This window comes from Callospermophilus lateralis, chromosome 3 (assembly GCF_048772815.1).
Source record: "Callospermophilus lateralis isolate mCalLat2 chromosome 3, mCalLat2.hap1, whole genome shotgun sequence".
Lineage (NCBI taxonomy): Eukaryota > Metazoa > Chordata > Mammalia > Rodentia > Sciuridae > Callospermophilus > Callospermophilus lateralis.
Genome location: NC_135307.1, coordinates 70,789,794 through 70,803,428, shown reverse-complemented (window position 1 = coordinate 70,803,428; position 13,635 = coordinate 70,789,794). Strand labels below are relative to the sequence as shown.

The 13,635-nt window shown below is 38.4% G+C and overlaps 1 protein-coding gene and 1 pseudogene across 2 annotated transcripts in view; one reads left to right on the top strand and one right to left on the bottom strand.

Annotated features, from left to right (window-relative positions):
• Rtn1 (reticulon 1) overlaps window positions 1–5,155 on the bottom strand; it is a 217,996-nt gene extending 212,841 nt beyond the window's left edge. For both annotated transcript variants that reach the window (XM_076848347.2, XM_076848348.2), the window contains exon 1: window positions 4,915–5,155. In XM_076848347.2, the coding sequence (XP_076704462.2) occupies window positions 4,915–5,155 (241 nt within the window). The remainder of the gene's footprint in view (window positions 1–4,914) is intronic.
• LOC143394655 (RWD domain-containing protein 1-like) lies at window positions 5,154–12,211 on the top strand (annotated as a pseudogene).
• The last annotated feature ends 1,424 nt before the right edge of the window (window positions 12,212–13,635 follow it).

Here is a 13,635-nt window from a genome sequence, read left to right as displayed (position 1 = left end):
GAAGAAATACAGAATTTTATCTTCAGTTACTTCTGGGCTCCCAGTCTCTCCTTCTATATGTTTTAGCTTATAGCTTTGAAGTCACTGCCCATTTTAAATTGTATAGGTGCAACATTAATTAAGATGTTCTTCCCTCTCTTTTCTCCGACATGATCCTACATGATCTACAAGATACTGCCGTATCTTCCAAGGGCAGTGGCTTCTCCTATATGTCTTTCTCTTCTCTTTGCCCTTAAAAACTGGTTATCTTTTATTTTTTTGGCCATGTCCTTTATGTTGGCTTTAGTAGAGAACATTTGTATGTAGATACATTAATCTCTTAGGGCTGAGGACATAGTTCAGTTGGTAGAGTGCTTGCCTCACATGCACAAGGCCCTGGGTTCAATCCCCAGCACCACAAAAAAGAAAAAAAATAGATACATTAATCTCTTGAACTATATCTTTTCTTTCATTGCCCTCCATGTTTCCCAGTACCTTTTACAAAGTACCCTTAGTTACTATTGACATAATTTTAAATTGCAAAATTATAGCAACACTAATAAAGGCAAAGATCTTGGAATAATATTCTCTAATGAAACAGAATGAGAGAGATGATAGAGGAAAGGAAAGAGAAATAGTTTTATTTTCCACAGTTCAGTCTGAGCAAGCAATGTTCATGTTTAGTTATCCTGTTTCACCTCAGAAAACTAACTCATGCTCTTCTGCTCTTGGGGTTTTATAATATAATGACCTTATAGTAAAATTTTCAGTAATGACTTGGGAATGAGGAAGCTGAAAAATGACATAAAAGAAATGACTAAACTATACACTAATGTGAAATAGAAAGGTACACATGTTCTAGGAATCTGTAACCTATATTTAGCAAAGATCCTTTTACAAAGGAGGCATTCAATAAATGTTTACTAAGTTGAATTGAACTGCAATGGTTTCTCACTTTACAGATAACAAAAACTCTCTGTAATCCATGCTACCCAGGATAGACAGTATAATGGGCAAGATAATCAACAACTCTGCCAAAAATCTCTCCAAATTAGAAGTTGATGGACAGCCTAGAAAGGAGATGGGGGCAGGGAAAGCCTTCAGTGTATCTGAGGAGCAATGATCGGGGTGGATTCCTGGAATTATTTGTTCATGAAAAGAAAATTATGCTGAAAACCTTGATAAGATCTATTTTTCAATATATTTTTAAGATATATAGTGTTTCTAACTTTTAGTTTAACCTAACTTGAATTCCCTATATTAAGGGGAATGTACTATATTTATTGCCAGAAATGTTACTGATTGTATACAGAGACTATGTCCAGTTAAATACATTACATTAGGTTTTCAAGCTTTTTTATCTTATATTCTTTAATAAATTGCCAAAGAAAAGTATAGTGTTTCTTCCCATTTCAAGATAATAGAAAACAAAGATTGGAATTTACACCTTCTAAAGGGAATTATACTGGAAAAGATTCCAAATAAAAATTTTTATACATCTATCAAACACATCCAAAAAAAAAAAAAGACAGTCAATTCAGTCTCCAAATGAAGATGATGATCAGTAATGCATCATAGTTCTATAGATTTATTATATTAAACTGGGGATACATAAAACATTCTCAATGCTATTGAAAGAATGATAGACTAAGAACAGCTTTTCTAACAGCACATCACATTTAGCATTTGAAAATTACAAATTTACAAACTCTGAGGTTGAAGTGATGCAAATTTGTTTTGCAATTATCTAGATATTTAAGTCAGATTATCCATAGCCAATATTACTGGAGCAAACTACATTAGACTAATTTTTCCTGACCATTCACCATCCTGTTCTTTATTTTGCCTTCCATGCATGAAGCAGCCATGCATGAAGCAATCAACTAGCTAATTTCCAAAGCAGGCAATGAGTTAACTTCTTACCATTTTCATTTTGTTCAAATGTTCTATTTTAAATTCTTTCTTTAAACAAAGAGCCATTCTTCTATCCTTTTTATTATTGTATGCTCCTTTTGAACAGTTTCCAGGAATAAAATAACTTTATGAGAAAACAAAACAGTGGTTTTTAATGTCTTTTGGAGAATTATTAGATGATGGCAGTGTTTTGTGATTAACAAGTTGAACATGTTGTAGCCTACACATGGTATATTAAATATTCCCTTGACTATAGACATCATTTCACAAGTTCACTATCAACTTCATACATAACAAAGTGTAACTTAAGAAGACAGTGTCACTTTTTATTGAGAAAATTTCCATGGCACAAAGGGACAGAATTGATGAGAATACCTGAAAACACAGTACTGACTGGGTTTTATAATGTAGCTTTAATGATGTTCAAATACACACACACACACACACACACACACACACATTTCAGGGTATTACTGAGAAATGTTTGGGGTAATACTTCTTTGTAAACTTTAACTAACATCAATGTATAAAAATAAATAGCAGACTTTCTGTCCGGGCGGCAAGACTGGTGGTGTTTTTCAGAAAAAAATTTCAAACACCAATATTCTATCTTACATTTTAATATTCCATCTGAAAAAAGAAACAAAAATATGTTTACAGTATATTACACTCAAAAATCTAAGTTACTCTTAGTTTAACTCAGGATCCCAAAAGGCACCATTCTTAAAAATAATAATAAAGCAGCTATGGCCATGTGAGCATAAAGCTAAAAGATAACTTTTTATGAGCCAAATGTTGAATCTGTTGGCACCTTGATCTTAGACTTCCCAGCCTCCAGCACAGTGAGTAAAATAATTTATGCTTATAAGCCAAAAATAAGTTTTTAAAATGCAAAGTAAATTAGTGTGCATAATAGGCTACTTTTGGATTTTATCTCTGATACAGTTGATGATTCATCTTCTGACTTTGCTTATATCAACAGAACTGTCAAAGTAACAGACACAGAAGCTGGCCTAGATCTTGTTTGGATTTTTCAAGATGTGGTTATTTATGTGGCTATTATTTCTAGCATTCAGTTCTCTTATAGAAGGCTATCCAGTCTACTTTATAGGAAATATATGATATAAAACATTGACCAATGAGCCACTATATTAGAAATTTCTTCAAACAACAATAATAAACTAAAACATTTCTATATAAATAGGCAAATATATATATATACATATATATGCTTCATTCTCCTTCTCCACCCAAACTTAGAATCATATTTGATATTATTAGTTCATTTGTTGCACTTATAATATACTAAGCATTTTCTATGTAATAACACATTTTAGTGAATAGTATGTTACTAAACAGGAGACACTTAGCTTCCTTACCTTCAGTGACCTAACCTTGCTCCTGGGAGGCAAGCAATGTTGATAAAGAAATAATTTATCTTGCAGTGGATAAAGGTTCTGAACTCTAAGCTGCCCTCAGCAAAGAAAAGTAATGACAAAAACTGCCTTCCTTTGTCTATTATCATTTGCCATCTTCCTTAAGAAGTTTTACTTTCTCTTCATTTCAATAGCAATTGAAGAGAGTCTGGTTAGGGATTTTCAGCATTTGAGTCTTTTCCTTTTCCTTTTTACTTTTCACTCCTCCTCCTCCTCCTTTTGCTAATATACGGTCCCCACTTTTTCTTTTCTGCTGAGAACATTGGCAAATTTTATTAAACCCACTCTCCAAACCTCCTTTCCCCAGCTCAGATCTTTTATACTAGAGCAGAGTTAAGACAACCTAAGGCACTTCATATAACCCTTGAGAGCGAGTGGTTTAAGAAGGGGGTTTCCCAAAAACAGTTGCCAAGAGCACACACGCCAGTCCCGCCCCCTTTCTCCTCCTTCGGGAGCACCCACCACTCCAGGCCTTCTAGAGCTACATTGCCAAAACTACACAACTCCCACTCCACCATAGCAAAGCTTTCTCCGAGAACAGAACAACATAACACCCCCTACTTCTCTCACTGGAAACAGCGCTAACCAGGCCGGCAGCCCAGGCTCATGTAGTGCGCGCCTCTTGCCTCTTTTGACTAGAATTCACCAAAGCCCTGGGGTCCTGACAGACACGGGTCTGCTTGGGTTGCGAGGAGGAAGTCAGGCCAAGGGAGGTGGAATCCGGGGCAATTTTCAAATGCTGGAGCAGATTCAGACTGCTGGTAAATTGTCGCTGGTCCACTCACCCCCATCCAAACCCTCCAACTCACAGCCAGGCCCGCTGCATTTCGGGCTTCCAAGTTTCAATGCTCCCTGCAAGATGGGGACATTAGAGCACCTAGGTTCTGAGTAAGGGCAGACACAACTTCCAACCCACTTACAATGCTGTTCCTCCAGAATGAGGTAAACACTCCTTCTGATTTGTTTTCTGCGCGCGAGTGGTGGGGGGGAGGGTGTGGAGGGGGCAGGTGGAATGGGGGAGGGGAGTGTGGGCGGGAGGACTGGGAGGAGCCGGGTGTGGCGACTTCTGGAGAGAAGGGTAGGGGAGAGTTAAAGCCACAAAAGCTGCCCTGCACCGAGCCGCGCGTCCTGGGGCAGCGGGTGAGCTCGCTGCTTTGTTGTCAGCATCTCCTGTGGCCCGCGCGCACAGTGCGCACAAACACGCCCCAGAAAACCACCACGACCTGTCAAAACGGCCCTACAGCCCTGAGCCCCTGACAAGAGGGAGAAACTTGTCCCGGGACGCACCAGCAAGTCAGGATGCTGCAGTTTGCCAGTGAGGACAACGTTTTAAACCGAAATAAAGATAATGAAATAAAGGGATCCGTAGCATCCGTTCTTTCTCTGAGCCTTTGGAAAAAAATTAAAATTGCTGGTTTTAACCAGTCCATTCACATTTGCAGCCGCCCTTAGCGAAACGGGGCTGGGATGGGTGCTAAAGGCGGAGAGCGCCAGGAAGGTGCAGAGGAGAGCTGTTAAGAAGGGAACCGACTGGGACCGGGGTACCTGACGCCATTTGCGGGGTAGCGGCGCCCTCCCGCCTTACCTGTGGATGCAGTTTCCATGGCAACGGGCGGCGGCCGGGCGGGGCCGGAGCCCAGTTCCCGCGGCGCAGCTCCCTCGGTCCCGGAGCCCAACCCCCGGCCGGGCTCCTCGGTCTGCGGCGCCGGCCTGGCCCCTTTCGGCGTCACTGTTTCATTCTCCCCCTCCCCCCGGTCCCCGAACCACTGGGACCCGGGGCTGGCCAGAGGCAGCAGCTCGTCTTGCGGATCCGGCGGCGCGGCCATGGTTGGCGGTCCCCCCGCGTGGCGACGGCGGCTTGGCGGGGCCGAGGTGTGGTAGCTGGGCGGGCGATCGCTCCTCGCTGCTATCCCCGCCGGGACTCTGGGCTCCGGGAGGCTGCGGAGTCTCCGCGCCGCCGCCGCCGCCGCCGCCGCTGCTGCAACTCGGGCCCAGGCGCTGCCTGCTGCTCTTCGCGCTTCAGCTCCTCCTCCTCCCCCCTCCTCTTCCTCCAGGCCCCGCCGGGGCCGCTGCCTGCGCTCCTCCCCTACTCCAGTCACTGATGCTGCTGCTGCTGCTGCTGCTCTGCTACTCCCAAGCCTGCTATTACGCAGGTGAAAATGGCCAGCTTCAGAGCACGTCAGCCCCGGCCTGCTAATGGCAGGCCCTGATTAAAGGATGTGCCAAATCCACTTGAATCTCCCCTTCATCCGGGGAGGAATACAAAGGGAGGATCAGCAGGTAGAAACAGCCCCCAGCTGCCACTGACCGATTAGGCAAGCTGCCCTCCCAACTCAAGAAGTTAAGCTCCCACTGACGTTCTGGGACCTAAGGCAACGAAGGGAAACTGGAGACTTCAGGGCCACAGTTCTGAGGGTGACCAGTATCCGTTGTGAATGGGGACATAGGTCTGAGCAAGAAGGTGGTGGAGGTGGATATTGGTGGCAAATGGTGACAAGAGAACCTGCAAGCCTGAGGTTCAATCTTGCAGCTTTAAACTGTTTCCCGAACCGGGCTGGAAAATTGCAGAGTACAGGAATATTGGAATGAGCTATAGGAGAAACTTAAAAAATAAACCAGCTTTCCAGATCTCATCACCACCAGCCCTGAGGGCAAAATATGGTATCAATAGGCAGGACAAAAACAGCTTTATCTCCTTTCAGAAACAGTCGGTCAAAAAGCCTTACAAATTGCAAGCTGTCTGTATAGTAATTTTATGTGAGAAGTTGGACATTCCAAGAAGCTTGCTGCTGCTTCTTTCATTTTTTCTTTAATTGGTGCCTAAATTGTTTTATAAAACGATGTGATAAAAAAAAAAAAAAAAAAAAAAAACTAAGGTCGCTAAGTCCCACACAAGGTAGAGGATTAGACTCATGTGCTGCTGGTTCTGTAGAAAAGGTGGGTATGGGTGGTACAGCATCCTAGAAGGCTTTGTGGAACTCTGAGCCACTACATACATCTTGATGATTTCATGTTTGCCTATTTGTAGATTTAAAGGCTGACTTGAATACCATTCAGGTGCTCTTCAAATATACTAAAACTAAAAATCCCAGATTCAGACTAATCTTTTGTTTTACTATGATACTACTATTCAAAAGAAAATAATAAATTAGAGAAAAAGTATTTACTAAATGCATGATAAATATGGCCTCCTAATGCCAAATGCCTGTGGGGATTTAATGGTCACCAAATTTTACATTATTGGTATATTCAAAAAGTACCTCCTACTAAGAATATGTTCATTATTTTCTTTGTGATGGCAGCTTCAAGGGTATATACAAATGTCAAAACTTACCAAATTGTCACTGTAAATATATGCAATTTATTTCATTTCTATTTTACCTCCATAAAACTATAAAAAGTATCCCCTCCAACAATAAAATTCTTGTTTACCATGAATCATCATATTTCTTGAAATCTTTCTATAAGAAAACAATAAGAAATTGTTCATGTGCCTCCTAATATGCTGAACCACCCATACCCACCTTTTTTACAGAACCAGCAGCACATGAGTACTACTTAAGAAATCGTCTAAATGAAAAGCTTATTCCACTGCTATCTTTCCATGAAGCTTAATTCAGTTATGTAATCAGGGAACACTTGTGAGATTTCTTCAAATCTATTGTTTAGAATGCCTTAAAGCATCAGAAAAACCAAATGGAAATTTCTCACAGTTTCATTATTAACATCATGTTGATAAGAATACAGAAAACTCTAATATAATATCAAGTGGTTATTAGTGGGTGCTGAATATTTAAGAATTGTTATGGTGAGGGAGTCATATACAGAATAATATGGAGTATATTATTTTGTTTCTCTAAGAAGCACTAGGGAAGTTATCATTAAAAACTGGAATACTTTTGCAAGCCTCTTAGTTCCCTTAAGATTGAAAGCATATGGACTTTGTGGATATAACTCTAATTATTTTCTATATTTCATGAGATACTGATCAATACTCTAATTTGAGTACATGTGGAAGAATTTACCAGTTAGTATATTTAATTTATCAGAGGAAACTGATAATTGCATTTTGATAAATTATTCTATTTTGCTCTGCTGAAAAGAGTTATGGTGGGCTAGAGGTATGGCTCAGTGGTATAGCCCTTGCTTAGCATATTATGAATCCCTGGGTTTGATCCCTACCACAGAAAAGGAGGAGGAAGAAGAGGGGAGGGGTGGGGGAGTGGGAGGAGGAGGAGGAGGAAGAAGAAAAAATGTTCACAGTGTTTCAGTATGATCAATTTTCACAACTATCTTTTCTTATTAAGTTCCACCTTTGGATGTATACAAGTTATCTGTTCAGTAAAGAAAGTTTCAGGTTTTTGCTATGATTTGAAGTGATCAATTTTATTAGTATTATTTTACATTTGCACCCCTCTAAACTGACAAAATTTGACAACATTGAAGAGTTAAGGACATAGCACAGAGTTGGTGATGGAGTTCCAGGGTTTATATAGTTGCTCTCAATTATGTATTGCTCTAATATGCTTGTGAGACAAAGAAAATAAGGTTGGCACTTTTAAAGAATTCTTAGCAAGAGGAGTTGAGACCAAAGAACAGGGTTTTGTCTTCAGCATTTTTTCCCCATCATGTCAAAAGAAGGAATCTAATGAGGAACACTTATTTAGTACTAGCTTCTTAACTTTGACCAAACCTTGTATTGTGGGGAAAGGGGTGTGGAAGCATGCAGGAAAAGTGCAGGAAAAGTGCCACAAGTAACAAATTTTAACCAAGCCAAAATTCTTTCTAAATAATTCAATATTAAATTTATTTAATATCGCTGCATCTCAAGTTCCTCAACTATAACCTGGATTTTTTAAAATATTTTTTTAGTTGTAGTTGGACACAATATCTTTTTATTTTTATTTATTTTTTTAGAGAGAGAGAATTATTTATTTATTTTTTGTTTGTTTTCGGTAGACATAACATCTTTAGTTTTTTTTTTCTTTTTATGTGGTGCTGAGACTCAAACCCAGTGCCTCACACGTGTGAGGCAGGCGCTCTGCCAATGAGCTACAACCCCAGCCCTAACCTGGATTTTTTTGAAGGAGGGCACTGAGTATTGAACCCAGGGATGTTCTACCACTGACCTATATCCCAGCCCTTTTAATATTTTATTTTCACATAAGGTCTTGCCAGGTTGCCCAGGCTGGTCTTGAACTTGCAATTCTCCTGCCTCAGTCTCCTAAGTAGCTAAGGTTACAGGCACGTGTCCTGATGTTCAACAACACTGGAAATTTTAATAGTACCTCTGCATAGGGTTTGGGGAACATTAAATGGCCAACATATATTATTAATATAATAGAATATACAAATTATTTCCAGGAAATGACTTACAATGCTAAAGCTCTGTCATGCATTTATATTTGTACAGACTAAAGATGGTAACTGCTTTAGGTATTTAAAACAAACTAGATGAGGAATGTCCAGTTATTATTGTAAATCATGATGATGATGATATATATAGTATCTCTAATTATATATATATAATTAGAATATATAATTATATATATATATAATTAGAATATTTTCTGAATTCTTAAAGGTATGCTTTGTATAAACATAAATGGATTTCGAAGATTCTTTGGAACTATGCCTATAATCTCAGTGGCTTGGGAAGCTGAGGAAGGAGGATCACGAGTTCAAAGCCAGCCTCAGCAAAAGCATGGCACTAAGCAACTCAGTGAAACCCTGTCTCTAAATAAAACACAAAATAGGGTTGGGGGTGGCTCAGTGGTGGAGTACCCTGATTTCAAGTGCCAGTATGCCCCCCAAAAAATGGATTTGGGTGAAACACACACACACACACACACACACACACACTTTAACTTAAAATAGTCTATTTCAGAAATGGCAAATAAGTCTCATTGATAAGTAATGGCTGCTTGGTGGGTTGTATTGAGAATATGTCGTGGCCATATTCAGATTCCATAGGAAAGAGTGTCTTGAAGGACAAACAATAGCATCTTTCAGGTAAGTGAAGAGGCCTGGTCATGCATACCACATATTTGCCCAATGTGTCATATTCCTAACTTATCAGCACTTATTAGCCAAGACCCTAAACCTTTTTAGAAGAGAATGTAATGGTAGGAACACTCTCATTGACCTGACTGAGTATTTCAAGATGAGACCCAATTCTGGTGCCTCAAATTCCTCCAAAATCCTTGTGGACAGTGGTGTTTGGAGGTTTTATTTGTCTATGTCACACCTATATCATGTTGAAACATGGTTTTCACTTTTCTACAATGTGCAAAACTCTTGAATTTGATAGGGAAAAGAGTCCTCCATTTTCTGCTGCAGTGAAAGAATATTTAAAGTGAACTTAATATGTAGAGGCTACAGGATGGTGCCCAGGACAGCAATGGTTTCTCTAGGAGACCACTGCTGCACTCAAAAATGCCACACAGCACTTTGGGAACACACTAGGCTCCTTCATAAATTAGAGTGGTTGCTGTTACTTAATCTACCAACCGAAGGGACAAAACAGAGTTGCTTCTATTGTTCTCCCATAGGTGTGGGAATAGGAAAGTTTATCACATTTTTTGAATCTAACTTTTTTCTTTACTTAATTTGTACATTTGAATAAAACTGCAAGGAGTTTTTATTTCTTTGGGCAAAAATATCAAGTGAGAGATCTGCGACTTGAAAATACCCATGTTTTGGACACAATATAAACATTTTAAAGGTATTCTGAGCTTGAGTAGTAATCAGAATATACACAAGAGAGCTAAATTGTAAATTGCCTTTGAATAGTTCTTTGCAATTTTAAAATATATCCCCATACAGATCACATTTCATACACACATACATACATACATACATACATAAAAACACACACACACCCACACACACACACAACTTTTAATTCACAATTTGGTAAGAGGTGTTACCTCATAGTAATTTCAATTTATTTTATTTGTGTATTTATTTATTTAGGTACTGGGGATTGAACCCAGGAGTGTTTTACCATGGAGCTACATCCCCTCCTGTTTTTTTTTTTTTTTTTTTTTTTTTTTTTTCTCATTAAGTTGCTTAGGGCCTTGCTAAATTTCTGAGACTGGCCTTGAACTTGAGATCCTCCTGCCTCAGACTCATAAGTCACTGAGATTACAGGCATGAAAGCACCTGGCTTTTTATTTATTTGGTGATTAATGAATTAAGAGTTTTTTAGGAACTTCTTGGTGATTTTTATCCTTTTTAATAACAATTTTATTGAGATTTAACTCTCTATACAATGTAGAATTCAATGGCTCTTAGTATATTCACAGTTGTGCAACCATCACCAAAAACAATTTGTAACATTTCATCACTCCAGAAAGAAACTCCATACCCATTAGCAGTCATTACTCATCCCATCCCCAACCCCAAGTCCAGTGCTAAGACAATCACTAATCTACTGTTTATCTCCATGAAATTGCTTATTCTGAGCATTTCATGTAAATGGACTCATACAACACGTGGCCTTTTGTGACTAAGTTCTTTCACTTACCACATTTTCAAGGCTCATCTTTGTAGTGCGTATTATATCCCAATCCTTTTTATTAATGAGTAATACTCCATTGTGTGGATATACTTCACTTTGGTCATCCATTCATTAGCTGATGGGTATTTAGGTTATTTCCACTTGTTGGTTATTACAAATAGTGCTACTAAGAATGTTTATATACACTTTTTGTCACCATGTTTTGATTTCTTTTGATTATGAAACAAGGATCAGGGCTGAGCTGTAGCTCAGTGGTAGAGTGCTTGCCTAGCATAGGTAATGCCATAAGTAATGCCCTGGGACTGACCCCAACATCTCAAAATAATTGCTGAATCATATGGTAGACTCCATACTTAATCACTTGAGGGTTGTTTGCTAAATCAACTGCACCATTTATAAATCTCAGTGCTAGAAATTTCCCCCACTGGTCTAGCAACTGGTGCAGTGTAGGCTGAAAGCTGCCTGGATATCTGAGCAGTCCGTCAGTAGCAGTGAGACAGATTATGGTGAGGAACAGCACGAATGAGCTTTTTGGAGTCCATCTACTCCAGAACTTTCATAGCTTGATTGCACATTAATTCAGTCTCTTAACAAATATTCTTCCAAAATATAAAGTTATTCCCCTTATACCACATTCCCCCTCAGTCAAACTTCACTTGACAAGGTCCTGCTAAGTATTATCCCATAATCCACCTAACCTCACCATCAATGACATATGAGGCTGGAGAAAATAATCCAATTGTTCAGACTACTCTTAAGTTTTTATACAATGAAAAATAACCAGATGAGTCTCCCTCTTGTGAAATATTCTCCTGGGAAAATCTAGAAGACAATGTATGAAAAATAACCAGATGAGTCTCCCTCTTGTGAAATATTCTCCTGGGAAAATCTAGAAGACAATGTAGTCTAAGACATTTTAAAATTAGTAAGATTATAGTTGAAGAGAATCTTGGTATGGTAATAATCTTTAGTGAGAGCTGTGCAAGAAAAACTAAATGGAATAATAGATTAGATTAAAAAGAATAGAATGAAAAGAAGCTGAAAAGCAATTGTTTCACAACTCTCCTGCTACAGCGGAAAGTTTCTTAAGTTGGAAGAACAAGTCTGAGGCAGAACTCTTGAAAATTAAAAAGCAATGGAAGAAAGAAGAACAAACAGGGAAAAAATAAATTTAGTGGGAAACAGCTACTTGATACATTATAATGTCAACACATCTGATATCCAGTTCTTGGAGGATGCTGGAAACAATGGGGAGGTAGATGACACTTTGTTTCACAAAAGGGATGATTTGAAGCTGAAGGATAGTGAGGACAATCTGGACTACACTCCTGCTGCCCCAGAGAGTGACTCAATAGACTGATGGGCTGTCCCCTTCTGCAAAGAGGCTTGACTGGCACAGCATCTGAGGTTATTTCAAGGAGGATTTGATTGTCCTTTCTTTTTTCTAAGGAAAAAAAAAACACTTTCAGGAGACTGTTCTCATAGCTTTCATCATTGAATCTAATATCATGAAAATTTCAAAAAAGAAATCCCACTGGTAGTGTATGAGGATTTCAATTTCTCCATACCCTAACCAACACATTAATTATCTGGCTTTTAAAAATTATAACCATCTTAATGGGTGTGAAATATATTGTGGTTTTGATTTTCATTTCCCTGACAATTCATGATATTGAGCATCTTCCTATGTGCTTATTGTCCTTTTGCATATTTTCTTTGGATAAATACTCATTTTTATTACTGAAATATAAGAGTGTTTATACATTTTGAATACAAATTCCTTATCAGACATATGATTTGCAATTTTTTTTCCTGTTCTGTGGATGGTCTTTTTACTTTCTCGATGGTGTTTTTAACACCATGTGTTGAATTTATTATTAAATCGGCGTATATATTTTCACTTTTGCTGTTTGTAGATTTGGAGTTTTATCTAACCAAGCATTACCTAATCCCAGGTCACAAGGATTTACACTTGTGTTTTCTTCTAAGAGTTTTATAGCTTATGGTCTTACATTTAGTTTTTTATTTATTCATTTATTTTGAGTTTATTTGTATACATTGTGTGTAGTTTTTCTTTCTTATTTTACTTTTTCAACAAGGTTTATTTTTCTCTCATGCATTTTTAAGTGCTCTTCATATTGTATTCTTGTCATTTATGTTGCAAATATTTTTAACATTTTATTGTTCAGGTATGATGAGAAAATCAACTTTCTAAAAACTTCAGAGACTTCTCCTAAGTCACATGCCTAATGCAGCTGTTACTAAAGCCTAAGTCATCTTAGACTTTAATTAAGACTTAAGTCATCTACGTTTCATGATCCTCAATTTAAAAGTCTTGAAAACAGTAAAATTAATTTTTCACTTTGTGCATAGAACACCATCAACAGGAGCCTGGCTCAACAAAACTAAAGGTAAACTAAAAACACAGTCGAGATCAGTGATCCCAAACCCAAGTATTTAGAACCAGCATCAAGACCAAGGAGAGGAAAAGTACCATTTTGTGTATAGGTCAGAACCCTGGACAGCTCAATGGAAGCACTGGACTAGAAAATCAGGGTTTCCCTCAATGCAAAAATCCTCAATAAAATCCTGGCGAGTTGAATACAAAAGCATATCAAAAAAAATATGCACCATGATCAAGTAGGATTCATCCCTGGGATGCAAGGATGGTTCAAAATACGGAAATCAATAAATGTTATTCCCCACATCAATAGACTTAAAGATAAGAAACACATGATCATCTCGATAGATGCAGAAAAAGCATTCGACAAAGTACAGCATCCC